The sequence below is a fragment of the Phalangium opilio genome, unplaced genomic scaffold (assembly GCF_054372755.1).
Source record: "Phalangium opilio isolate 3A_F unplaced genomic scaffold, DU_Popi_V2 ptg000082l_1, whole genome shotgun sequence".
Lineage (NCBI taxonomy): Eukaryota > Metazoa > Arthropoda > Arachnida > Opiliones > Phalangiidae > Phalangium > Phalangium opilio.
The window spans coordinates 10,336,182-10,361,751 of NW_028324189.1; the positions used below are offsets into that span (position 1 = coordinate 10,336,182).

Consider the following 25,570-nt stretch of genomic DNA (forward strand, 5'->3'; position numbering starts at 1 on the left):
AAGCACTCAACTCTTGATTTTTTTTAGTAGAAAGCTACCAAACTTGGAGGGATATCTCCTAAAAATCCTTGACGTACTATCCAGCTGCGCGATATTGGCCAATACGAGGGCAGGATGAGTCATCCGAAGTTGATGACGTTCGCAAAAACCTTCCATTATCCCAAAGACTAAATAATATAATAAGGAATAAGGGACCCGGCTCTTGTGGAAGTTGGGGGAAGTCAAAAAACTCAAAATAGACAAACGAAAAATGGCCAAGCCTGCGGGGTCAACGCAGTTAGACGAGAAGCCTGATGAAGAGGATGATCAAAGTATATGGTAATTAAAGTTTAATTTAAAAAACCTTAATAATATACGTGTTTAATTAAATTAAACCCCATTTAGTTTAGGGTGTTAGCTAATTAGGTTCAATTTAAAAATAGGACCAATTTTTAGTACGTGTCTAAGCCTTTGGAAGCCATGCAAAAATTTGATAGCCCTGCCTTATTTATAGGAAAATTACGTCTAATATTTAATTAAACCAAATTAAAACGCATTTCCAGGTCAAGCCACGATATTAAATATATTTTAAATTCAATAAATAATTCCCTTATGACAAGATGTTGAATAATAATTAGTCTGAAAGTTGACTGACAGTTGTTAGTTACCACACCTTATGAATATGACCTCACCTCCCTTACCATAAACATCGTCAAAACGTAAAATTGTCATGATAAAAATTAAAATTTAACACAGGTCTACGATCTTGACTCAAGTTCAAGAAAGCTCCATATTAAAATTACCTTCAAATAAATTGCTCCTAGTTCTTGGTGAGTTAGGGAAAATAGTAAATACCATCGTATTTAAAACTTGTCTAAAACATTAGTGACATATCATATATAATAGGTGATGATGAAAGTGGCAAAACCTCTCTAATCGCGAGATTACAGGGTAATGAAGAGCCAAAAAAGGGATCTGGTTTGGAATATCAATGTATCGCTGTTAAAGATGATTATAGAGATGGTAAAAACATCATTTTTGTCACGAAACTCTCGTGTAAATTGGATTTTAAATCAAAATTTGTATCTCAGATGTCACAAGATTAGGTGTATGGATTCTGGATGGGAATCAATGGCACCGTAATCTCTTGAAATTTACGTTAAACGAAGATACATTCCCCCATTGCACAGTGCTTCTGGTAGCTTCTATGGCCCAACCTTGGGATATGTTAGAATCCTTACAAAATTGGGCCGCTTTGTTAGAAGAACACATTGGAAGGCTCAAATTGAGTCACGAGGCATTTGAAGAATGTCAAAAACAAGGTTAAATAATTACCAAAGTCCCCTAATACAAGAATATTTAAAACTAAACTAATATTTCACACCAGTTTTAAGAAGGTTTCAAGATTACTCCGACCCTGGAGATGAAATTGAGGCATTGGCCAAAAAAACCACTTCCCCATTACTCGAAGACGCTGGTGCCTTGCTTCCCTTGGGGGAAAATACCTTAACTAACAACTTAGGATTGGACATAATCATTATTGTCACTAAAGTATACCCAAAATTTAAATGGAAATTTAATTAAAATATAAATTAAAATCCCGGTTTTTATTCTCAGACTGACTTTATGTCAAATCTAGAAAAGGACCATGATTATAAAGATGAACATTTTGACTTTATTCAACAAGCTGTTAGGAAATTTTGTCTCAGATGCGAGTAGATTTGTTTATAATTAGTTAAAGGGAGGGTGAAGTAGAAAATGAAGTGATTTTTTATCGATTCTTCTACTAATTATAAGAGCAGTCTGCATAGTGAAACATTCAGGAAATACCAGCTCTGAATGATTTTAAAATTATTTCAAATTAGGTTCAGATTTTAAGGATAATTTTAAAGAAGGACCTCCGACCAATCGCGTAACGCCCTGCCTTTTTATTAACAAAGTTCTCGTGGCACGTTCCATGTCTCGCGCCACGATTATCACGTTGCGCGCCAAATTTTATGAAATCTCGTGATAAATTTCATTCAACACGGAACGTGCCACGAGAATTTTATTAAATGGAAGGCAGGGCGTTACGCGATTGGTCGGCATTCCTTGTTTAAAATTATCCTTAAAATCTGAACCTAATTTGAATTTTAAAATCATTCGGAGTTGGTATTTCCTGAATGTTTCACTATGCAGACTGGTCTTATAATTAGTTGAAGAATCGATAAAAAATCAATTGAATTTCTTCTTCTCCCTCCCTGTAAGAGAAACTTGATTAATTCAATTGATTTTTAATTAATTCACTTTCATATCATAGATGGTGCCTCTTTGTTTTACACTTCCGTTAAAGAATATAAAAACTGTAGTTTGCTCTATAAATACCTAGTCCACAGGATATATAATTTTGATTTCAAGACGCCAGCGCTTGTGGTTGAAAAGGATGCCGTATTTATGTTAGTTTAGTTTTGCCTCCATCTGTTGAAAGAAACGGAGAAAGAATTGATTTTATAAATCATTTTCTAATTATTTAATTTTTTTAGACCCGCTGGTTGGGATAACGATAAAAAAATAGCAATTTTATATGAAAATTTGACCTCCGCATCACCAGATGATAATTATTCCGATGTTATTATAAAACCCTTAATTAGAAAGGTGAAATAAATTAACTTTAAAATTAAATTAAAAAATGAAAATGGGTTTTTATTTTTAACGATAAAATTAAAATATATTTCAGACACTTCAAAGGGAAGCTGAGGTAGCGGCTGAAGATGACCAATCTTTCTTGGCCAGGCAGCAAACCTTGCTTAGTCAGCAACAGTCAACGCCTGTTAGACAGGAATCTCCCGTTAGAAATCCCCATGGAGTGGTTAAGAGTGACCGTAACAAAAATTCCCCGGGAATGACCCCAAGTTCTAAGCAAAAAGTATCTAACTTTCTGGGCTTATTTTTAAAGTTTAAATACTTAAATTAATTCATAATTAACTACTATGCCTAATTTCAAGGAATTTGGTTTTTCACAGCCTGATGGTTTAAAACCCAACAGTGAAGGTGTACTTCAAAACTTCTTTAACAGTCTATTGAGTAGAAAAAGCGGGTCACCCTCACCAGGAATGGTTAATACACCTATAAGGGGTGGTAAGTGTGTTTCAGTAACTCCATATGTGGGGAAAAAACCTGGAAAACTCTGACCTGGAAATCTATGGGGGGGCAAAACCTGGAAAAGTCAGGGAAACAAATATTTTTAGGGGGGGGGGGACTCAGGGAAATATTGGGGGGGGGGGACTCAGGGAAATATAAGGGGGGAAAAACCTGGGAAATATAAGGGGGGAAAAACCTGGGAAATATATGGGGGGAAAAACCTGGGAAATATATGGGGGGAAAAACCTGGGAAATATATGGGGGGGGGGAAAAACCTGGGAAATATATGGGGGGGAAACCTGGGAAATATATGGGGGGGGGGAAACCTGGGAAATATATGGGGGGGAAAAACCTGGGAAATATATGGGGGGGGGGGAACCTGGGAAATATATGGGGGGGGAAACCTGGGAAATATATGGGGGGGGGGGAAACCTGGGAAATATATGGCGGGGAAAAACCTGGGAAATATATGGGGGGGGGGAACCTGGAAATATATGGGGGGGGGAACCTGGAAATATATGGGGGAAAAAACCTGGAAATATATGGGGGAAAAAACCTGAAAATATATGGGGGGAAAAACCTGGAAATATATGGGGGGAAAAACCTGGAAATATATGGGGGAAAAAACCTGGAAATATATGGGGGAAAAAACCTGGAAATATATGGGGGGAAAAACCTGGAAATATATGGGGGAAAAACCTGGAAATATATGGGGGGAAAAAACCTGGAAATATATGGGGGAAAAAACCTGGAAATATATGGGGGAAAAAACCTGGAAATATATGGGGGGAAAAAACCTGGAAATATATGGGGGAAAAAACCTGGAAATATATGGGGGAAAAAACCTGGGAAATATGGGAGGGAAACCTGGGAAATATGGGAGGGAAACCTGGGAAATATGGGGGGAAAAACCTGGACATATAGGGGGAAAAAACCTGGGAATTATGGGGAATAACCTGGACATATAGGTGGGAAAAACCTGGACATATAGGGGGAAAAAACCTGGAAATATATGGGGGGGGGGGAAACCTGGAAATATATGGGGGGGGGGAAAACCTGGAAATATAGGTGGAAAAAACCTGGACATATAGGGGGAAAAAACCTGGAAATATATGGGGGGGGGAAAAACCTGGAAATATATGGGGGGGGGGGAAAAACCTGGAAATATATGGGGGGGGGGGAAACCTGGAAATATAGGGGGGGGAAAACCTGGAAATATATGGGGGGAAAAATCTGAAAATATATGGGGGGAAAAACCTGAAAATATATGGGGGAAAAAACCTGGAAATATATGGGGGAAAAAACCTGGAAATATATGGGGGGAAAAAACCTGGAAATATATGGGGGAAAAACCTGGAAATATATGGGGGAAAAAACCTGGAAATATATGGGGGAAAAAACCTGGAAATATATGGGGGAAAAAACCTGGGAAATATGGGGGGAAAACCTGGGAAATATGGGGGGAAAACCTGGACATATAGGGGGAAAAAACCTGGGAATTATGGGGAATAACCTGGACATATAGGTGGAAAAAACCTGGACATATAGGGGGGAAAAACCTGGAAATATATGGGGGGGAAAACCTGGAAATATAGGGGGGGAAAACCTGGACATATAGGGGGAAAAAACCTGGACATATAGGGGGAAAAAACCTGGACATATAGGGGGAAAAAACCTGGACATATAGGGGGAAAAAACCTGGGAATTATGGGGATTAACCTGGGAATTATGGGGAATAACCTGGAAATATAGGGGGGAAAAAACCTGGGAAATATGGGGGAAAACTCAGAAAAAAATCAGTTTTCTGAAAGTTGTATGAACCCAGGATGAATCTTCAAGTTAGGCAACTCATTTCCTAGACTAAAATGATCACTAATTTTTTTTTTAAAAACTAGATAAACCAACGGGTCGTACTGACGTGGCAGCTGAATTAGATCGCATGATGAAGAGTACCAGTAAAAGATCACCAGGGCTTTTAGATGGTAGTTCTGCATCAGAATCTAATAATGACGATTTGGGTAGCCCTACACAAGAATCGTAAAATTTAATTAAAAAAACAAACCTGCTAGGGATATAAACCAACCAACCAACAAACCAACCATGGGAGAGACTGTAAAAGTGATTAAGATAAAACTTCTAAGCCTAATTAATTATTATTAGTTACCAAAAAAAAATTTAAATTAAATTAAAACACAGCTAAATCAGAATTAAATTTACTTTTGGGTGGCGCAAGTTCTATTGTGCTTTTAAGTAAGTAAGTATTAATTCGATATTGTTGTTGGATGACCTTTTTGGGGGTCAAGAAAGGCTTTTTGTATAAAAAATTACTTCCCCTGCCCCTGTCTTTAAAAATTTTGGTACCAATCAAAAAAAAAACTTTGAAAACCTACGGAAATAAAATAAAAACTTTCAGGGTTTATTTAATTATTTCGCCGGTGCTGCTTTAACAACAACAACAAAAACAACCCCAAAAAGAATATTAATATTGCCTAGATTAAATTATTATAAAGAAAAGTGTCTGCTGTATCTCTTAATCTTAATTATTTTCCGTTTTTAATTGAATTAAAAACTAAATTTATAATTTGAAGAATCAATTAGTAATCAACTTTCTTTCTTTTATGAAACTGACGGAGATTAGATTTTTGTGTAAATTATTTTGGCCAAAAACTTTTTTATTTTTTTTTGCAGTAGAGTAGAGGTTAATTTAGTTATTTTTAGTAATAATTAATTTAAAAAATAACCATTTATTTATAATTTAGGTTAGTAAATACCGGGGGGGGGGAGGGGTGATCGTGAGGAAAAGTTGACATTAATCAAAGCTTCGGAGGAAGTCGGATTGGAAACAAGGAGTATTTGCATCCCCACTAAGAAATAATTCGAATTCGCGCATTTAGCCTAAATTTAGACTATTTTTAGCCCAAATTTAGACTATTTTTAGCCCAAATTTAGACTATTTTTAGCCCAAATTTAGACTATTTTTAGCCTAAATTTAGACTATTTTTAGCCTAAATTTAGACTATTTTTAGCCTAAATTTAGACTATTTTTAGCCTAAATTTAGACTATTTTTAGCCTAAATTTAGACTATTTTTACGGAGATAGCGGTATAGATAATTTTTTTATAATATTCATATTATTATGTTAATATTTATTCCCTCCTTTTTTAACAACAAACCGTGACGTAAAATGACGAAATCGCGGTCTTTTTTAAACAAAAAAACCAAGAAGTGATATCTAGTTTACTAGGGAGAAGATATAAGATGCCTAAGTATTCGCGCGCCATAGTCGCAGTCCCCCTTTCAAAATACAAGGGGGGACGTAAAAGGAGGCCGGGCTATTTCGCATCTCCTCAGTCCGAAAATATGACTGTAATTTTCGTCATTCGCGTCATCGCGCTGACGTGAATTTTCAAGAACCAATGAGATGATTGCTGGTTGTAACTTAGAATCGGCGGGGATTAACTCCGGATGCCTACTATACGTTTGGACTAGAGATAAAGCTAGATTATAAATGTGGAGGCGAATTTATACCTTCTCCCTAATAAACTAGATATCACTTCTTGAACAAACTTAAGTTGTTTTTTTATTCTTATAAGTTTATTTTTGGCAAAGAGTAATAACTTATCGCTTTTAACGACTAACCAAAATAAAGAAATCTACGCAAAAAAAATATGAAAAGGGTGACAGCGTGTGTGACTTGGTTTTTTTTCTCTTAAGAAAAGTAACAAAACAAAAAAAAAAAAATAAATAACTATTTTTGTCACATTTAGAAATGATAAAAAAATGTTGTAATAAATTTTGAAGAATGAAATTAATTAATTAATTATATGAATTATTACGTAAGTTCGAATTTGTTCAAAATAAATAAATAAATAAATAAAAAATAGTGTTATTGCTTTTTAGCCCAAAATAAACCATTTCCCCCCTATAACACCCGGGCCTAAATGTTAAAGTTTTTTACTTTATCATATTAGAAAATTAATAAAACAAAAAAAAACCAAATCAAATTAATAATTAACGATAAAAATTAAACCCAGTTGTAATATATTTATAATACGTTAAATCGGATTAAGCCATTGCACAAAAAAATTTATGAATTTTTTGAATTAGTGGTATCTTTTCTGTTAATTTAAATAAAAAATACGTTTTTTTTGTAATAAAATTTTTCAGTTAACTGGAACATTTAATTGTGTTTAGTTATTAATCATTTCCGATTATTTTTAATGGTATAGGGAGCTAACAGTTCTGACCCTGAAACGTCACATCCTTCTATCTCTTACTGCAGTTTCATCCCCCCTAACGGTTGGAAACGGTATTCTACGCGCAAAAATTCCAACCTTGAGAGGTGCTGCGTGACGTCAGACTATCTCTTCCCCCTAGCCAGTTGTTAGCTCCCTATGGAGCAGTGCTACCTCAGTTGTGACGTCAGAGCCTAGGTAAAACGTCAGGGGCTTTAATAGCTTTGGCATTGGGCGGCCATGTTTGGAACCGCTTTGGTTGGTTCTATGGGAAAATTGCATGGGTGACGTCACACTAAGTCTTTTGAGATAGCTCTATTGACGTCACTAACAAGTTGGTTACTACCACCACTTCGTCTAAGTTAAATGTATAATCCTTACAGCGATATTTTTAGCTTCACCGTATTCAATATAAAAACAAGCTGGTCACACCGCTATTATGGTGTTTCACCTCACCTATTTTTAGACAAAACCATTGTAAATCTTTCAACGCGTAAGTTTTAGGTGGTTTGCCGTTCCCCAGCCTCTACGTTCTACTTTAATGTATAATCCTTTCAGCGATAATTTTAGCTTCACCCTATTCAATATCAAAACAAGCTGGTCACGCCGCTATATGGTGTTTCACCTCACGTATTTTTAGACAAAACTATTGTAAATCTTTCAACGCGTAAGTTTTAGGGGGTGTTGCCAGACTATTTGGGCGTCAAGAAAGAAAGAATCAGTATTAGATAGAGCCCCTGACAACTCTGCAACCTTTAGTGGAAGCTAAAAGAAATAGACTATTCCGTTAATTTCAAATAAGCAAACGCCACAAGGGTGGGTTGGGTTATTTCCGTCGCGCCAAGAATCACCGCTAGAGGCAGTGCGATTACTCAGTCGGTAGGAAAACTTACAAAAAATTAAGAGAATATAAACTACAACAAGAATGTACTCTAGAGAAACCAAAAAAAAATGTTGATAAAAACATTATATGACATGCGTTGAACCTGGCAGGATATAAATGTCTATATAATAAAGTGCGGTAAGGGAAAAACTAAACGTTTTGAAATGGAATAATAGGCAGGCAGCTGCTCAAAGATCATTTTTACGCAATATTTCCCTTGAGGGCAAAAATTAAACTCCGGGATCGCGAGTACAAAAAAATAAGAGAGAAAACTCGAAACCTGTTTTTCCCCAACCAAGCAACCAACACGATATCTTTTACAACCATTCTAAAAGCTAAATAAAATTTGTAAGGCTTTTTTTTTCCCTTCAACATCCAGTGGGTGGTTTCGTTCAAAAACGTGCTCTCAAAGAACTTCGCTTCTTAAAGGGGGGGGGGAGTGGGGATAAAAATACCTTTCCCGTGTCGGGGGGATGTGACCCTCCTGAAGAAACGTCGGTGAGAAAATCTGCCTGCCTTCTGGCAAAAGGTAGTAGACATAGACACAGGTTTGAAGTTTGAACTTTTTGCATTGCAACAACAGTACAACTTTCAAATTCAGAGAGTTGAAGAAAACTTAAGCGGACGCTAAACTGTACGTCGCTTACGGTTGCGGTTAAAAGAAAAATGTTGTATTCCTCAACTTCTAGACGTTATAAATCTAATATATTTTGTAAGTATAATATAACTTTTCTTAACCGCGTTCGTTGATTGCCTGTGACAATTTTAATAATCAAGAAAAGAAGAGATAGATGTTGAGTTGTGTAAGGGGGTACCACATGGGTTGTAAGTGTCCTAACTCCTCTAGAAAGCATCTTCTATTGTCTAATTTACGCGAGGCTGTCAATGGGCCAAGAATTTGGGGAACCACGGGGGGGGGACACAGAGTGTTTGATTCGGTTGATTCTTGAAGACTGTCTTTATATTCAATGAATGCTTTTACACTATAGAGACTCGCGCGGTCAACCAAGCGGAAAATTAGATCTTGGGTACGTAGTGTATTTCTTCATAAACCCGCTATTGTTTTGGACAATTTTTCAATCATAATAGACCAAACCCCCCTGGAACCGTAAAACGTTATTAAATTTTACCGTTTTGAGTCAATTGTAAATTGTAAGTGTGACAAATTAGTAACTAAGTGTAAAATAGATATTTTTTATTCTTATTGCTAAGGGGTTTTAACTTTTAACGTTCCGAGGGGGTTTTATTTAATTTTTTATTTCTCTGATAAAATGACAACGGACTTTGACTCCGGTATAGTTTATTTTAATGGTTATAGTTAACGTTAATTAAGGTTGTTTTTAATTAATTTAAGGTTGAAATATGGGGAAGATATACGTAACAATATTATGCCTATCTTCAATCATTTGTTATTGGAATTCCTTAAATGGAGATATGGTATTTGACGACATTCCCGCTATATTAAATAATGCTGATTTAAAACCTTCAAGTTCACTTAAAAATCTATGGATCCACGACTTTTGGGGGACACCAATTCATTTAGTAATTAAAACATGATTGATTGATTGATTAATTATATAAAAGTAAATTAACGCCCCATTTAATTGTCGAATCAATTTCAATAGGAGTCTAGTCACAAATCTTACAGACCATTATGCGTTTTAACGTTTCGTTTCAATTACGCCATGTCAGGGGTCGAACCATGGGGTTACCATTTTGTTAATATAGTTCTACACACCATTGTTTGTCTCTTGTTTCAAAGGTAATTATTTTTTATTAGATGCCAACAGGGATAGATTTAATTTTAGAAGCAGGAATGGAGAACGGTTAGTATTTACTTCAGTCCGACTCATAGCCCAGTATAGAGCCCCTTCCTGGCTCCAACACATAATAACGAAAATTTTAAATTACCTTATTGGTTCAGTTTTAAACTACGTTTTGATGACGTTGCTGTCGGGGACGGCGAAAAATACCTAATTCCTTTTTACCTCTGTCACTATGACCGGCCGCCTCTTCTTTCATACCCCCCCCCCGTCCCGTGAAAGGCGGTCCGGGGCTATGACGCGCGCCCACATTACTCTGTTCTCCATTCCTACTTCTAAAATTAAATCTATCCCTGATGCCAATTAATTTTAATTGATAGACGTCTATTAATCTAAAGTACCAATCTTAGATTATGCGAAACGTTTTTGAAGTTATCTAAGTTCGCCAGTTTCCTAGGCGCTTTGTTATTCGCTGTACATCCAATTCATACCGAAGCGGTAAGATATTTTAAGTTTTCAACATTATAGGGGTCTTGCAATAATAGAACACGTCATTGTACGTGTTTCCCTTAAGGCCAAATTCCAACTTAGAGTATGTTTTTCAGTTAAACTTAATTGACTTTGAACTAGACAAACACAAAGAAAAAAAAAACTAGATTTTGTAGCTAGATCTGTTTACATACATTGTACCCTCTTGTCTAGACTAATTCTAACCACGAAAACTGAGATACAAAAGAGTTCAATAGACTTTTTCGACGTAAAACGGGTGTAGGCAACCCTCAGTGTTGGGACATACAAGGGGGGTTGATACATTGCCATCCGTCTCTGCTCACTCTCGTGATACAAAAAGACTACAGCGCAGGCGCCAAAAAGCGAGATGGAAGGCAAAGTTTTACCCTCGTGTCTTTCCCCCTCACCTGCTCTCTCGAAATGGTCTATAAAGCTTATATATTAACCTGTTCCACAAATAAAAGCCCGCCTAACAATAGTGAAAAGCCTTTAGTTACTGTCCGAATAAGTTGTCGCTGTTTAGAGCTTGAATGGTGTTATCAGCATCTGGCATGACCCATCTTCAATAGGTTAGCCACGGTTAACGGGTTAAGGCGACAAAAATGGGCGTGAAATACTTTTTGAAGCGCTTTGAAAGCCTCTTGAGACTATAGCTATGGGTTCAAAACTAACTCTATAGAAAAAGGTTCAGATTCAATCTAGTTCAACCTTAAAACTTTTAAATACTAACTAAATTACCTATTTTGATTATAGCAAGAAGTGATATCTAGTTTAATAGGGAGAAGGTATAAATTCGCCAATTTCCAGCTTTATCTCCAGTCCAAACGTAGGTCCGGAGTTAGTCTCCGCCTCTAAATTACAACCAGCATCTCACTGGTTCTTGAAAACTATTTCGTATTTTCCGACTGAGAAGAGGTGAAATAGCCCGGCGGCCTCCTTTTACGTTCCCCCCCTTGTATTTTGAAAGGAGGACTGGGACTATGGCGCGCGAATACTTAGGCATCTTATACCTTCTCCCTAGTAAACTAGATATCACTCCTTGCTTATACATTAAAAATAAAACTTTTTTTTTTTTTTTGGAACATTATAGGTTTCGAGCATTGTAGGAAGGTCAGAAATTTTAAGCGCAATTTTCTACAGTTTAGCTCTAATCAATTTAAGTCGAGCCTCAAGTCGTCATTCCAAAAATGTGACATTCCTGAAGCCAATTATTTTCGCGTTACTGGGATGTCTCTCCAAAGAACAATGCTTCGCTTTCTTTCCCCTGGCTGTACTTTATCTCTATCTAAAGGTCAGTGAAAGCAATTCTCCTATTTGATCTCTCGAACCCTTTTCTGGCACAGCGCGCCTAAACATTCATAGACATTAGACGAGTCTAGATCCCAAAGAGAGAGAGAGAGACTAACTTCAACTAAAAATACCCACCTTGAAAGGGGTTAAATTGAATTCTTTGATTCTAACTATGCCTAGAAGTTAATAATTTGAAGAAATAGGGTTTAAACTATTGTAAATGAAGACTTTTACCCAATCTGACCATACCTAACTATTTGCAAATCAATAGAGCTATCTCAGTTGTGACGTTAGTTGCATGGGTGACGTCACACTAAGGCTTCTGAGATAGCTCTATCGACGTCACTAACAAGTTGGCTACTACCATCACTACGTTCTAGTTTAATGTATAATCCTTTCAGCGATATTTTTAGCTTCACCCTATTCAATATCAAAACAAGCTGGTCACAGCACTATAGGGACTTGGCAGTACTACGTCATGCAACGTCAGGCTACCTTCCATTAGTGCTAAAAAACATACCAGGAGGAGGGGCTTATATAGCTTTCATTCTGTTAAAAAACATACCATAATGGCGCTGGGGGCGGAGTTAAGCCCGAATTGCCAAGTCCCTATAGTGGTGTTTCACCTCACCTATTTTTAGACAAAACTATTGTTTATATATATTTTAACGCCGTAAGTTTTAGGGGTTTGCCGTTCCCCAGTGTTCCCATAGACCATTTCGCAAATTACACACAGAGAAACCAACACACAGGGGCGAGGCCGCCATTGGGGTATTCTCCCTCGCGCTAAGAAGCAACACCAGATGGAACCTCTGTTCAATAAACAAAGGATGTTATTCAACTCTGACTGCCTCTGGCATTGTTTCTTGGCGCGAGGGATAATACCCCAATGACGGCCTCGCCGCTGTATGTTCGTTTCTCTGCATGTAATTTCCGAAATGGTCTATGGGGCATTGATAGAGTACGGACAAGTGTTGCCAGTCATTTCTGAGTTCAATTCAACCGCTATCTATACAACAGATACTGAAAAGCTTGTAGTATTCTGCTCAATTCACTCAGTAATAAGTAAAGAAAATTCCCACACAGAAACAAAAGCATGTAAAAAGCTATATAAACTTTCGCGGGAACTTCACTTCACATAAATGGACTTCTGTTAATAAAAAGGGGTTCATTTGAAATTGTACTTAACTTGTCTGTACAATTTAAACACGCAGAATCAGCAAAAATATAATGGTACAGAGGAATGGCATGGGATTTCAATTATATCATTCTTCTGTGGACTATTTTTAATTGGGAGAGTTAGTATTATGGGCGGAACATGGCCAAAGTTTAGCCGGTTTGTATATTAATTTCGAATTTGTTATACAAATTACTTGAATTTATAATCATTTTAGACAAGATAATCCATTATGGGAAGTTCCAACGTCAACACGCGTATTAACAAACGGCTACATAAGCTTTAAAAGTGCCTGGCAAAACTTATATCCAAATGAACTCTGTTGCGATTGGAGTTCAAATAGTTTACAACTTGTTACTTCTATATTTGACTATAGAAATACGGCATTTATAATGTTAATTTTAATCGCCGTGATTGTGATATTTAAAGGGATTTTAACTAGGAAGTTGCTTCTATTGGTGGGAAATTGATTTGTGGTGAAAGGACCCTTGTACTTGTGTATAATTTAGATGAATTATTTTTAACGTAGATTGGAATGATTATAATACCATACATCCCTGCCTCTAACTGGTTGTACCCCGTTGGTTTTGTAATGGCAGAGAGAGTTATGTATTTGCCCAGTATGGGTTTATGTGCCTTAGTAGCGGAGGGATTTGAAGTCATCATAAAACACCCGCCAAAAACGTATAAAAACGATCTTTTGAGACTTTTAAATTCAACTAAATAATTAATTAAAACTATTTCAGTTGCGAGAAAATGTATAAATACGTCACTGGAATGTTTCTAGTGGCTTTAATTGCGTCACATGCCTCAAAAACAATACTTAGAAACCAAGACTGGTAAGCTTTAAACGTGTTACGCCCCGATTCGAACGTGTTACCGCCCCGATTCGAACGTGTTACCGCCCCGATTCGAACGTGTTACCGCCCCGATTCGAACGTGTTACCGCCCCGATTCGAACGTGTTACCGCCCCGATTCGAACGTGTTACCGCCCCGATTCGAACGTGTTACCGCCCCGATTCGAACGTGTTACCGCCCCGATTCGAACGTGTTACCGCCCCGATTCGAACGTGTTACCGCCCCGATTCGAACGTGTTACCGCCCCGATTCGAACGTGTTACCGCCCCGATTCGAACGTGTTACCGCCCCGATTCGAACGTGTTACCGCCCCGATTCGAACGTGTTACCGCCCCGATTCGAACGTGTTACCGCCCCGATTCGAACGTGTTACCGCCCCGATTCGAACGTGTTACCGCCCCGATTCGAACGTGTTACCGCCCCGATTCGAACGTGTTACCGCCCCGATTCGAACGTGTTACGCCCCGATTCGAACGTGTTACGCCCCGATTCGAACGTGTTACGCCCCGATTCGAACGTGTTACGCCCCGATTCGAACGTGTTACGCCCCGATTCGAACGTGTTACCGCCCCGATTCGAACGTGTTACCGCCCCGATTCGAACGTGTTACCGCCCCGATTCGAACGTGTTACCGCCCCGATTCGAACGGGTTACGCCCCGATTCGAACGTGTTACGCCCCGATTCGAACGTGTTACGCCCCGATTCGAACGTGTTACGCCCCGATTCGAACGTGTTACGCCCCGATTCGAACGTGTTACGCCCCGATTCGAACGTGTTACCGCCCCGATTCGAACGTGTTACCGCCCCGATTCGAACGTGTTACGCCCCGATTCGAACGTGTTACGCCCCGATTCGAACGTGTTACGCCCCGATTCGAACGTGTTACGCCCCGATTCGAACGTGTTACGCCCCGATTCGAACGTGTTACGCCCCGATTCGAACGTGTTACGCCCCGATTCGAACGTGTTACGCCCCGATTCGAAAGTGTTACGCCCCGATTTGAACGTGTTACGCCCCGATTCGAACGTGTTACGCCCCGATTTGAACGTGTTACGCCCCGATTCGAACGTTTAAACGATGAATTGATACTAAAACTTCAAATTTACAACTTTGAACAGGTTGAATGAGTCAGCTTTGTTTGAAAGTGGTTTAAAAGTAGCCCCCAATAACACGAAACTTTTGAATAACTACAGTAAAGTGCAGGAAAAAATGGGGAACTACACTGAAGCGCTTTTTTACTACCAAAAGGCCATAATGTAAGTTCCGAATAAGACTACATCATCTACTCTGCACTTTGAAGGTGCAATTAACGTCTGGGGGGATTATAGGGTTGATGAGACTGACATCAGAAGTTACATAAACGCCGGAAATTTACTACAATCCCAGGGACAGTTATTGGAAGCCGAAAATTATCTGAAGAAAGCCGTTTCTTTGGTTAAAACTAAGAAAAACACCGCCACAATGGCCGAACTAAGAGCCTATATTTACTTGGCGAATGTTGTAGCGTTTAACAAGTCTAGATTGGCGGAAGCTAGTTCGCATTTAAACGAAGTTATTCAATTAAGAGCCGATTTTAGCGCGGCTTATGTCCAAAAAGGCGAAATTTTGATAAAAATGAACAGGTATACATTAACGAAAGAGTGTTAAATATCTTTTAAATTAAGTTGTTAATGTATTTAAACTTTCAATTACAGAAGTATAGAAGCGGTTAAAATGTTTAAATCGGCTTTAGACTTGGATCTACTATCAGGAAAACTATCAAACCCTAATTTCTTGAACAACGTAAAATTTTAAAATATATATTTTTTAAAAAACGCCTTAAGTATTTAATGTTTTTATACCTAATGTATTACACCAAATTATACTCAACAGTATGGCGCTTTATTACTGGAAATGGGTCAAGACCAAGAAGCATTTCAAGCATTTAGTCAGGCTTTGACCCTTGACCCTACGTTACAAGTAAGCTCCAAGCCTTAAGCCTAAACTGGTCTAAAACCTTATACTAAGCCTAAACTGACCTAAAAACCTTATACTAAGCCTAAACTGACCTAAAAACCTTATACTAAGCCTAAACTGACCTAAAAACCTTATACTAAGCCTAAACTGACCTAAAAACCTTATACTAAGCCTAAACTGACCTAAAAACCTTATACTGAGCCTAAACTGACCTAAAAACCTTATACTGAGCCTAAACTGACCTAAAAACCTTATACTGAGCCTAAACTGACCTAAAAACCTTATACTGAGCCTAAACTGACCTAAAAACCTTATACTAAGCCTAAACTGACCTAAAAACCTTATACTAAGCCTAAACTGACCTAAAAACCTTATACTGAGCCTAAACTGACCTAAAAACCTTATACTGAGCCTAAACTGACCTAAAAACCATATACTGAGCCTAAACTGACCTAAAACCCTTATACTGAGCCTAAACTGACCTAAAAACCTTATACTGAGCCTAAACTGACCTAAAAACCTTATACTGAGCCTAAACTGACCTAAAAACCTTATACTGAGCCTAAACTGACCTAAAAACCTTATACTAAGCCTAAACTGACCTAAAAACCTTATACTAAGCCTAAACTGACCTAAAAACCTTATACTGAGCCTAAACTGACCTAAAAACCTTATACTGAGCCTAAACTGACCTAAAACCATATACTGAGCCTAAACTGACCTAAAAACCTTATACTGAGCCTAAACTGACCTAAAAACCTTATACTGAGCCTAAACTGACCTAAAAACCTTATACTGAGCCTAAACTGACCTAAAAACCTTATACTGAGCCTAAACTGACCTAAAAATATTATACTAAGCCTAAACTGACCTAAAAACCTTATACTAAGCCTAAACTGACCTAAAAACCTTATACTAAGCCTAAACTGACCTAAAAACCTTATACTGAGCCTAAACTGACCTAAAAACCTTATACTAAGCCTAAACTGACCTAAAAACCTTATACTAAGCCTAAACTGACCTAAAAACCTTATACTAAGCCTAAACTGACCTAAAAACCTTACCCTAAATATATCTATGACCCTAAGCCTAAACTGGACTAAAACCTTACTAACCCTAATTTTCTAGAGCACCCATATCAATTTGGCCTTACTGGTTCAAGAAACGTCATCTTACACCACAAGAAACGCGGCAATCAACAAACTTCAAGAGCTAACCAATCAAAATAATTTGAAAGAGTTGAATGAAACACTTTACTACCAACTTGGTATGCTTGCCTTAGATCGCGGTGATAAAATGGAAGCCCAAAAATACTTCACTAAATCCTTAGAAGTAAGACGGCCAAGGCTTAAGACAAGTTCGGTCATTGACCTCAGAACCAAGGCTTAACTTTTAAGATTCCCTTTTCAAGGTCAATCCTACATTCCGAAGTGCCTTATACAACCTTGCCTTACTCCTATTTCGTGAGAATAGAGTCGAAGAAGCTAAACCTTTATTAAAACGTCTAATAAAGGTAATTTATGCAAATTTTTATTATCAAAATTGGCATTGAAGTAATTAATGCAAAATAACTTTTTCAGCACTATCCCGATCATATAAACGGGATTAAACTTTCAAACGCAATTCACAATAATATGCCATAAAGTATTAAATTAATCACTAAACATTCTACGATATTGTTAAAGATAAACAAGGAAAAACGATGTATTTTGTTATTATTTACTCAAGTTTTATCATGTAATATTCCGAAGTGCCAAATAAAAACCACACTTAATTAATTTCACACTTAATTCGACTAAATCTTAATTTAAACTATAATAAAATTAAGTAACGAAGTATTTGACTCACTCAGGCAGGTGGCAGGTACCAGAACAGAAGCCAAACTGGTGTCAAAACTGCCGAAACACCAATGAAATTATAGCTTTGATAAAGATGCCAATCTTCCAAATTCCAAAGCACAAGATTCTTGTGTCCCCTCAATGACGTATCGAGATAATCCTTGAATCCAGGGTTAGTTTTTTCCTCGGGAAAGGGATTAGGGTCAAGTAGATGAGTCACCAGGATGATAATATACGTCACGACCAATGGTTGGATAAGAAATAGGAAAATGGTTTGGAAAAGTCTCATGATTCTGAAATAAATGCGTGTGTCTTTTTGATGATTATGAAATAAAGGGTTAAAGGCCGACTTCCAGCGAAAAGGGTTCTAGCGAACTGAAAACCGAGCATAGAGGCTAACAATGGAGCGACCGTGCCGATTTTCGAATCCCCGCTGGGACAAAAGATGGAAGGGTTCTAGCTAACTGAAAGCCGTGCAATGTGGTTCTAGCGAACTGAAGATACATAATAGAGAATTTCCTTCAGGGGGAAGTAAAAATTCCAGAGGAAATAAATTTAAAAGGATTTCTATTTTTCATCTTCAGTTCGCTAGAACCTCCACATTGCACGGCTTTCAGTTAGCTAGAACCCTTCCAACTTTTGCCCCAGCGGGGATTCGAAAATCGGCACGGTTATACTCTATTGTTAGTCTCGATGCTCGGTTTTCAGTTCGCTAGAACCCTTTTCGCTGGAAGTCGGCCTTTAAGTTTTAAACTAAAAACCCCTACCGATATTTAAAAGTGGAGGTCAAAACCGCGACTGGTATGTAAGCAATGGCAATAAACGTCGCAGTAGAGATATTAACCAGAGCTAATGTGAATAGTACAGCTCCAAGGGCTAACAACGCCATACATTTATAACATTGGCGTTCACGGACTTTCCTAAATACGCATTTTAATTCCAGGGATTAGCCTTGCAAGTTGCAACTTGAACTTACGCCTGCCTAGGTTATTGGCAACTTACAATTTTCTTCGCATCAGGTAAACCATCGGTAAAAATTGGATTATGAGCATGTAAGCGATAAGTCCGTAGTATAAACTATCTTTAAAAGTTAGACCATATTGGGGACCAATTATATCAAGGGCTTCCGGAAGTCGAAGCATTCCGTAACCCAAGAGAAACGAAGTCGCGACCAATGGAAGGGCCGACCATAAACTACCAGAGGTAGTTTTAGACTTTTTTGGGTTTATAAGTAAATTATCATCCAGAGATAAGTAAACGGATAGTGCCTACCAATTGAGAACCAAATTAGGCTTAAATACTACTACTACTACTAAAGGTCATTGTGGTTGTGGCCGCTTACTTGAAATAAAGCCGGTGCCACAATAAGAGCAAATGGGGGCATATACAACCCAATTGAAACGTAACGTTTACAAGCTGGTAGCAAGTAAAAGAAGAAAGATTGATGGAATCTTTCCAATAGATTATTCAAACTGCGAAAGATTCCTTCCACGACTCTCCCCATTTGATTAAAGTTAGCTTTCGGAACATCAAAACCTTTTTCTTGACCCCTCAGGGTTAAAGCTTGAATCGCGTAACGATGGAAGAGTCCATGAGCGCCACTTGGTGCTCCAGTGCCTTGAGCCACCATCATGGAAAGCATCGTTTTCAACGCGCCTTGATAGCCCTCCCATGATTCCGTTTCAGCTGGATTAGGCTTATAAAGTAAAAGACAAGACAACGTGGCTCCCGTTAGGCTTATCTCGAATTTCGAACAACGTGGCTCGCTTTAGGCTTAGCTCGAATTTCGAACAACGTGGCTCGCGTTAGGCTTAGCTCGAATTTCGTACCACGTGGAGCGCGTTACGCTTAACTCGAATTTCGTACCACGTGGCTCGCGTTAGGCTTAGCTCGAATTTCGTACCACGTGGCTCGCGTTAGGCTTAGCTCGAATTTCGTACCACGTGGCTCGCGTTAGGCTTAGCTCGAATTTCGTACCACGTAGCTCGCGTTAGGCTTAGCTCGAATTTCGTACCGCGTGGCTCGCGTTAGGCTTAGCTCGAATTTCGTACCACGTGGCTAGCGTTAGGCTTCGCTCGAATTTCGTACCACGTGGCGAGCGTTAGGCTTAGATCGAATTTCGTACCACGTGGCGAGCGTTAGGCTGAACTCGAATTTCGTACCACGTGGCGAGCGTTAGGCTGAACTCGAATTTCGTATCACGTGGCGAGCGTTAGGCTTCGCTCGAATTTCGTACCACGTGGCTCGCGTTAGGCTTAAATCGAATTTCCTACAACGTGGCTCGCGTTAGGCTTAGCTCGAATTTTGTACAACGTGGCGCGAGTTAGGCTTAACTCCAATATCAAAAAACGTGGCGCGCGTTAGGCTTAACTCCAATTTCAAACAACGTGGCGCGCGTTAGGCCAAGTAAGGATAACTAAATTTTAGAACCACATTAGGGTTCTTTTAAGTTTCTTACGCAATTAGTTTTAAATTAATTTTAATACTTACAACATTATGAAATGTTGGTAAGATGGATTCTCTGGGACACAATTCAACAACTAAGTTAAAGAGATCAAGATTTGGGAGTTGTCCATTCAATCCTTCAATAGAAATATCAATATGGGAGAGACGATCAGCTGGGATTTCTAGATTAATAGCAGCTTGGATAGCTCCACTTCGTCCAATGAGGAATCCAGAATCCAAGACATCTCGAGATTCTACACTATGATAGGCTTTTAACCAAGCATGGAATCCAACTAATTCATGGTCACCAATGAGAAAGATTATATCTTTGGCCAAGTAGACTTGCTCTATAAGTTAGTTCCACAAAAAAGGGAACAGAATTGCATTGCAATTTCCAAACTCAAGAATTTCACGCATGTTTGTGAAAATCTTACGTCTGAAAAACTTTGCCAATGAAAGCATCAAGGCCATGCTAGGCAAAGTTGACCCATGAACATTTAATTCATCCCGATAGGGTGTCGATAATACTAGAGCTTCTAGACCAGCAGCTCTTGGAGCCCTAAGTATCGCGTACAAATTTACACCTTGATGCTTTGATTTGGAGCCAAAAGGGTAATTTAGGGTGAAGTTATGGAGGTATACATCTAACCCCAACTGCCGGAACTGAGCTTGCAGATAGGGGTAAGGTATACCAGTAGATTTCTTTACTTCCTCCTTCAGTACACCAAAATACTGGCTAGCTAAGTTACCATACTGAAATTCTCTTTGATTTAATGCGGGTAACAAAGCGTTTTCGGAAAAATAAGTTCGATTATTGTTAGGTTCCCACGCTAGTAGCGCAAACCATATAATTCCGCCAATATATGACAAGAATGACAGCTTCCCTGCATGGCTTTTCAAAATATTCGTCACTAAGCCTTGGCCCGTCGAATTTTCTGATAGAACTCCCATTTTAAATTATCAAAGCTTACAAACACTTTTCAGCCTATAGCTTCAATTAACCATTGAAAATCCAATTTTACACTCAATTGCCCAATATAATTGGTAATTGCAATTCAAATATCAAACCGGCAAATATTTCAGTCGTCGTTCGAACCTTTTCGAGCAGACGACGTGATTTTAAGCGGGGAAAAATGGAAAATCCACCCCGGAAGTTGCTTCCCCCAGTCAAAAAGCCAGTCGGAATTTGCTTTACAGTTAGTGTCTTTTACGTTTTGGCGGTTTTTAATAGCGATATTGAAAACACCGGCTGGTTTTAGTCAGGTGACATAATAAAGCCAATCACAAGCTAGAAGATAAAGCGCGGGGGAATCTAATTGGGGGAAGGCAATCATTGATGAAATGGATTTCTCGTGAATAATGCCTACGAAGGGCTTGGCTTGTTTTAATAAAATAGTAATAGTTATTAAACTAAAATGTCAAAAACACAGAAGTCAATAAATAAAACTGACGGTGGCCTTGTAGAAGTTAAAAGCAAAGTAAGTAATTCCAATTAAATAACAATATAAAATGTAAAATAGGGTGAAACGTGAACGTTAACGTACAAAGGCTTAGCGAAGACATTAAGAAAAAAAAAGATGACATGACTCTAAAATTAAGGCTTAAGACTTTGAGGACACCCTCTAACCTAGATAAGAATTCTAATTAAAACCGGCTTCGGTTTTTGTTCTAGTTTGATGCCGAATTTAGAAGGTTTGCGCTGGATCGCAGCGAACTAACAAAATTTGAAGAATTCTACTCCTTAATTGAACGTTTCCATAAACTCTTTGAAATCCCATTCACCATTTGTTATACTGACCCAGTCCATGGCGATTTGCTACCAATAAACAATGACGATAATTTCGCTAGAGCTATTACTTCGGCTCGACCTATGTTACGCCTTTTGGTTCAAAGAAAAGGTATTTATAATAATATTTCTATCCTTTGAAAGTCCCCTATTCTTAAAGCTCCTTATTCCTTTCATTCTTAATCTTGTATGAGACTTCTTTAAAGTCAAGTATTTGTTATCTTTTACTAATAGCATGTAATGTTTATGTTTTCTTTGAGTTGTTATTGGTACTTTTTCTTTTTTTTTTTTGCAAACGTATTTGTGGAAATAGGTTTTTCACCTTCCTATGCAAATTGCCTTACTAAGGTAACAAACTAGGTGTAGGTTTTTGGTATCTATGATCAGTTTTTGTAACAGTATTTGTTCAATATTCCATATATACCTATTTGTTTTGTCAAAATGTATTTCAAATACCTTCCTATACTTTAAAATGCTGCCATAGGACGCTTTAGAGCGCAATGGTAAGACTTTGATCTAAGGAAGCTAAGCTGTTTATTGGTGATTTTGTCTTCAAAAACTCTTAAAAAGCTATTTCTGGCCTCAAAACAATATGATTTTAATTAAATTTAATAAAATTTAAACATGATTGTTTTAGTTTGTGGGGGATCATTTCCAGGTGAAAGCTGGGAGGAAGTAAATGGTTTTGGGGCAAACCGCAAACGGAACTTTCTCAGCCAGTATTTGTTGCCTTCCTCCGTACCCAGAATAAGAAGTATTCAACAGCATCATCATATCTCTATCGGTCTGCCTGAAGATTTCAGACAGGTCTGAATCAGTTATATTTATAATACAGGGTTCATACAAACCTGGAAAACCGGAAAAATCAGGGAAATAAACAGTTGACAAAAACCTCAGGGAAAATTCGAATTTTTAGTAAAATTCAGGGAAATCAGGGAAATTTGCGTCAAACAGGGGCCGAGTAATTAAGCAAAGTGTTCATAAACATACCACCCTCCATAGGATTAACATTACACCATACTTTGGAGGCTCATAACTCCGGTTATATTAGAGATACAGGGATGTCCTTTGAGTATGTTATAGTCCTATTTGCCCCCCATCCAACCATACTAAAAACTTATGGCTACGACAAACAGGGGCCGAGTAATTAAGCAAAATGTTCATAAACATACCACCCTCCATAGGATTAACATTACACTATAATCTGGAGGCTCATACCTCTGGTTATATTAGAGATACGGGGATGTCCTTTGATTATGTTATAGTCCTATTTGCCCCCATCCAACCATACTAAAAACTTATGGCTACGTCAAACAGGGGCCGAGTAATTAAGCAAAATGTTCATAAACATCCCCTCCATAGGATTGACATTACACCATACTTTGGAGGTTTATAACTCTGGTTATATTAGAGATACGGGGATGTCCTTTGAGTATGTTATAGTCCTATTTGCCCCCCATCCAACTATACTAAAAACTTATGGCTACGACAAACAGGGGCCGAGTAATTAAGCAAAATGTTCATAAACATACCCTCCTTAGGATTAACATTACACCATACTTTGGAGGCTCGTAACTCTGGTTATATTAGAGATACGGGGATGTCCTTTGATTATGTTATAGTCCTATTTGCCCCACCCCCTCCGTTAACATTTGCTCCATAGGATACTCCATATACGGGAAAAACCTGGAAAATTCAGGGAAGTATATCGGGAAAAACCTCCCATAAATCTCAGGGAAATTTGTTTTCCAAAAGTTGTATGCACCCTGTTCAGTAGTTAAAAATAATTAAGGCTAAAAAGAGGAGGGTGAATTTAAACCTATTTCTAACCATTTAAACTCCTGTTTGTTTTGCATTTAATTTAATTCAATGTCTCTCGGTTTCTTTTTATTTAGGTTTCTTCTATTATCGATGTTGATATAGTGCCTGAAACATGTAGAAGAGTTCGTCTAGTTAAACACGGCTCTGATAAACCATTAGGTTTCTACATTAGAGATGGTACTAGCGTTCGCGTAACTCCACACGGGCTGGAGAAAGTTCCGGGTATTTTTATTTCGCGCCTAGTTCCGGGTGGTTTAGCCGAATCTACAGGTTTATTAGCCGTTAACGATGAAGTTTTGGAAGTAAATGGAATAGAAGTAGCGGGAAAGACATTAGATCAAGTGACTGACATGATGGTTGCTAATTCCTCCAACTTAATAGTCACCATTAGACCGGCTAACCAAGGCAGTGTTACTTTACCTAGAAGAAATTCCTTCGGGCGTTCTTCCCAATTATCCCACGGTTCCCATCAATCCAGCCAATCAGTGAACAGTGATGATGATAGATATGACGAGGACGAAATTAGAGACCATACAGGGGGTGGGGGTGGTGGAGGAATAAGTTCCAGCTTATACGCTGATGAAAACAGTGAAGATGGGAGAAGTGCTTCGGGGAGAGATGACGGAGGAATCATAACGCTCTGAGAAAGAAAAAAAATACCAAAAATGTTGAAAAATCTGAATGAACGGTCTAAAAGTCTCAAAAGGAAAATTAACTAGGGAAAAATCACACGCATTAATTTTGTTGTTTAAAAAATGGACCCCAAATAATTTTATAAAATCCAAGATAGTTTTTTAAATGTTTTTTTTTTTCTTGCAATACTTTGTAAGATGAAAAGAAAAAAATGATAATTATGTTCCGAAACTTAATTCTGACCCGACACAAATTTAGTTACAATCATGCCATAAAATTTAAATAAATGGTCTATTTTTTTAGGGTTTATTTTTGGTTGATGGGCTCAGCCTCTAAGAGTTGGAAAGATTATGAATTTGTAAAGAAAAAAGATATAATGCAATAAGATAGAAAGAAAGAAGTTAATTAAGATCTGTTTTAATTAATTAATTAATTAAGTATTGACTATGATGAATTGTTATCCCCTCTATTTTTAAAAAAAAAGTTAATTGTTTTTTTTTTGTGTTAAGGTAACTAAACTGGAATTTATTTAAGTGATATCATGAGCTAATTAAGGTTAAGTAATTAAATTTCATCTATTTTTCCGTTGTTGCACCCCCCATCTTTTCCTACAGCTGCTATATTATAATTAATTATATTTTTTAATGAAAAAAAAAAAATTAAATTCAGTATTTACTATTTTCCCTGTTACATTCCGTTTACACATAATTATTTCAGTTTATTAACTTTGTTTATGCTATGTTTTTTTTGTGTTTTTATACTCTAGGTTCTATACCAGATTTAAATAAATAAATAAATAAATAAAAAATAAATTTTAATTAATGAAATATGTGATTTAATTAATGAAGTGGTCACAAAAGAAAAAGAGTTTGTTAATTTTGATTTTTTTTCAAAGACTGGGCTTAATTTTGTTATTGAAAAAGTGAAGAGTGAAATTTATTTTGTATTACCTAAACCAGACTTAATTAATTAATTAACATTACATTCCCGTTGTAATCCCTTTTTGTTTTAAAAGTAAAAAGTTATCCTGCCAATATTACTGTGCCTATTTAATAATATTCCGTGATTATTTTAAGCTTTAATTTTAGTCATAATTATTAATTAGGTCTAAAACTATTTTAATCTTTTTAATTAATTAACTTTCATGCCAAAAATAATATGTCGCAGTCGGCAGGATTCGAACCTGCGCGGGAATTTCCCAATGGATTTCGAGTCCATCGCCTTAACCACTCGGCCACGACTGCACAAGCGAAAGAGGGAAAAATAGTATATAA

The 25,570-nt window shown here is 37.6% G+C and overlaps 4 protein-coding genes and 1 non-coding gene across 11 annotated transcripts; 3 read left to right on the top strand and 2 right to left on the bottom strand.

Moving 5' to 3' along the window:
• The first annotated feature begins 174 nt into the window (after nucleotides 1–174).
• Dlic (dynein light intermediate chain) lies at nucleotides 175–7,276 on the top strand. 2 transcript variants are annotated; one of them, XM_089848516.1, is made up of 11 exons: nucleotides 175–318; nucleotides 736–809; nucleotides 886–1,002; nucleotides 1,071–1,301; nucleotides 1,367–1,530; nucleotides 1,597–1,690; nucleotides 2,279–2,414; nucleotides 2,502–2,613; nucleotides 2,696–2,884; nucleotides 2,964–3,096; nucleotides 4,995–7,276. In XM_089848516.1, the coding sequence occupies exons 1-11, from the start codon at nucleotides 251–253 to the stop codon at nucleotides 5,138–5,140; spliced, it is 1,464 nt and encodes a 487-aa protein (XP_089704642.1). In that variant the 5' UTR covers nucleotides 175–250; the 3' UTR covers nucleotides 5,141–7,276. The 2 variants fall into 2 exon arrangements, with proteins under 2 accessions (XP_089704642.1, XP_089704643.1); XM_089848517.1 differs by having other exon boundaries at nucleotides 2,982–3,096.
• GAA1 (glycosylphosphatidylinositol anchor attachment 1) lies at nucleotides 1,632–21,190 on the bottom strand. Its single transcript, XM_089848515.1, has 7 exons — nucleotides 20,491–21,190; nucleotides 20,102–20,403; nucleotides 18,954–19,307; nucleotides 18,614–18,879; nucleotides 18,379–18,531; nucleotides 17,622–17,904; nucleotides 1,632–2,436 (listed from the first exon to the last, which is right to left on the bottom strand). The coding sequence occupies exons 1-6, from the start codon at nucleotides 21,005–21,007 to the stop codon at nucleotides 17,622–17,624; spliced, it is 1,875 nt and encodes a 624-aa protein (XP_089704641.1). The 5' UTR covers nucleotides 21,008–21,190; the 3' UTR covers nucleotides 1,632–2,436.
• LOC149651549 (protein O-mannosyl-transferase TMTC3-like) lies at nucleotides 8,519–17,563 on the top strand. Of its 5 annotated transcripts, XM_089848513.1 has the most exons (18): nucleotides 8,521–8,746; nucleotides 8,819–8,929; nucleotides 9,207–9,245; nucleotides 9,572–9,759; nucleotides 9,843–9,979; nucleotides 10,391–10,478; nucleotides 11,581–11,781; nucleotides 12,995–13,116; nucleotides 13,175–13,415; nucleotides 13,487–13,641; nucleotides 13,704–13,796; nucleotides 14,936–15,073; nucleotides 15,146–15,439; nucleotides 15,512–15,599; nucleotides 15,690–15,776; nucleotides 16,902–17,105; nucleotides 17,185–17,286; nucleotides 17,354–17,563. In XM_089848513.1, exons 4-18 carry the CDS (start codon nucleotides 9,580–9,582, stop codon nucleotides 17,414–17,416), a joined length of 2,193 nt encoding a protein of 730 aa, XP_089704639.1. In that variant the 5' UTR covers nucleotides 8,521–8,746; nucleotides 8,819–8,929; nucleotides 9,207–9,245; nucleotides 9,572–9,579; the 3' UTR covers nucleotides 17,417–17,563. The 5 variants fall into 5 exon arrangements, with proteins under 5 accessions (XP_089704640.1, XP_089704639.1, XP_089704637.1 ...); XM_089848511.1 differs by having other exon boundaries at nucleotides 8,521–8,929; XM_089848510.1 differs by lacking the exon at nucleotides 9,207–9,245 and having other exon boundaries at nucleotides 8,522–8,746.
• Nucleotides 21,191–21,350: 160 nt separating the features above from the next.
• par-6 (partitioning defective protein 6) lies at nucleotides 21,351–25,332 on the top strand. 2 transcript variants are annotated; one of them, XM_089848520.1, is made up of 4 exons: nucleotides 21,351–21,534; nucleotides 21,729–21,954; nucleotides 22,501–22,649; nucleotides 23,738–25,332. In XM_089848520.1, exons 1-4 carry the CDS (start codon nucleotides 21,472–21,474, stop codon nucleotides 24,305–24,307), a joined length of 1,008 nt encoding a protein of 335 aa, XP_089704646.1. In that variant the 5' UTR covers nucleotides 21,351–21,471; the 3' UTR covers nucleotides 24,308–25,332. The 2 variants fall into 2 exon arrangements, with proteins under 2 accessions (XP_089704646.1, XP_089704645.1); XM_089848519.1 differs by having other exon boundaries at nucleotides 21,352–21,534; nucleotides 22,480–22,649.
• A 126-nt stretch (nucleotides 25,333–25,458) lies between these two features.
• Nucleotides 25,459–25,540, bottom strand: TRNAS-CGA (transfer RNA serine (anticodon CGA)). The gene has a single exon. It is a non-coding gene; the product is annotated as a tRNA-Ser (tRNA).
• Between the last annotated feature and the right edge of the window lie 30 nt (nucleotides 25,541–25,570).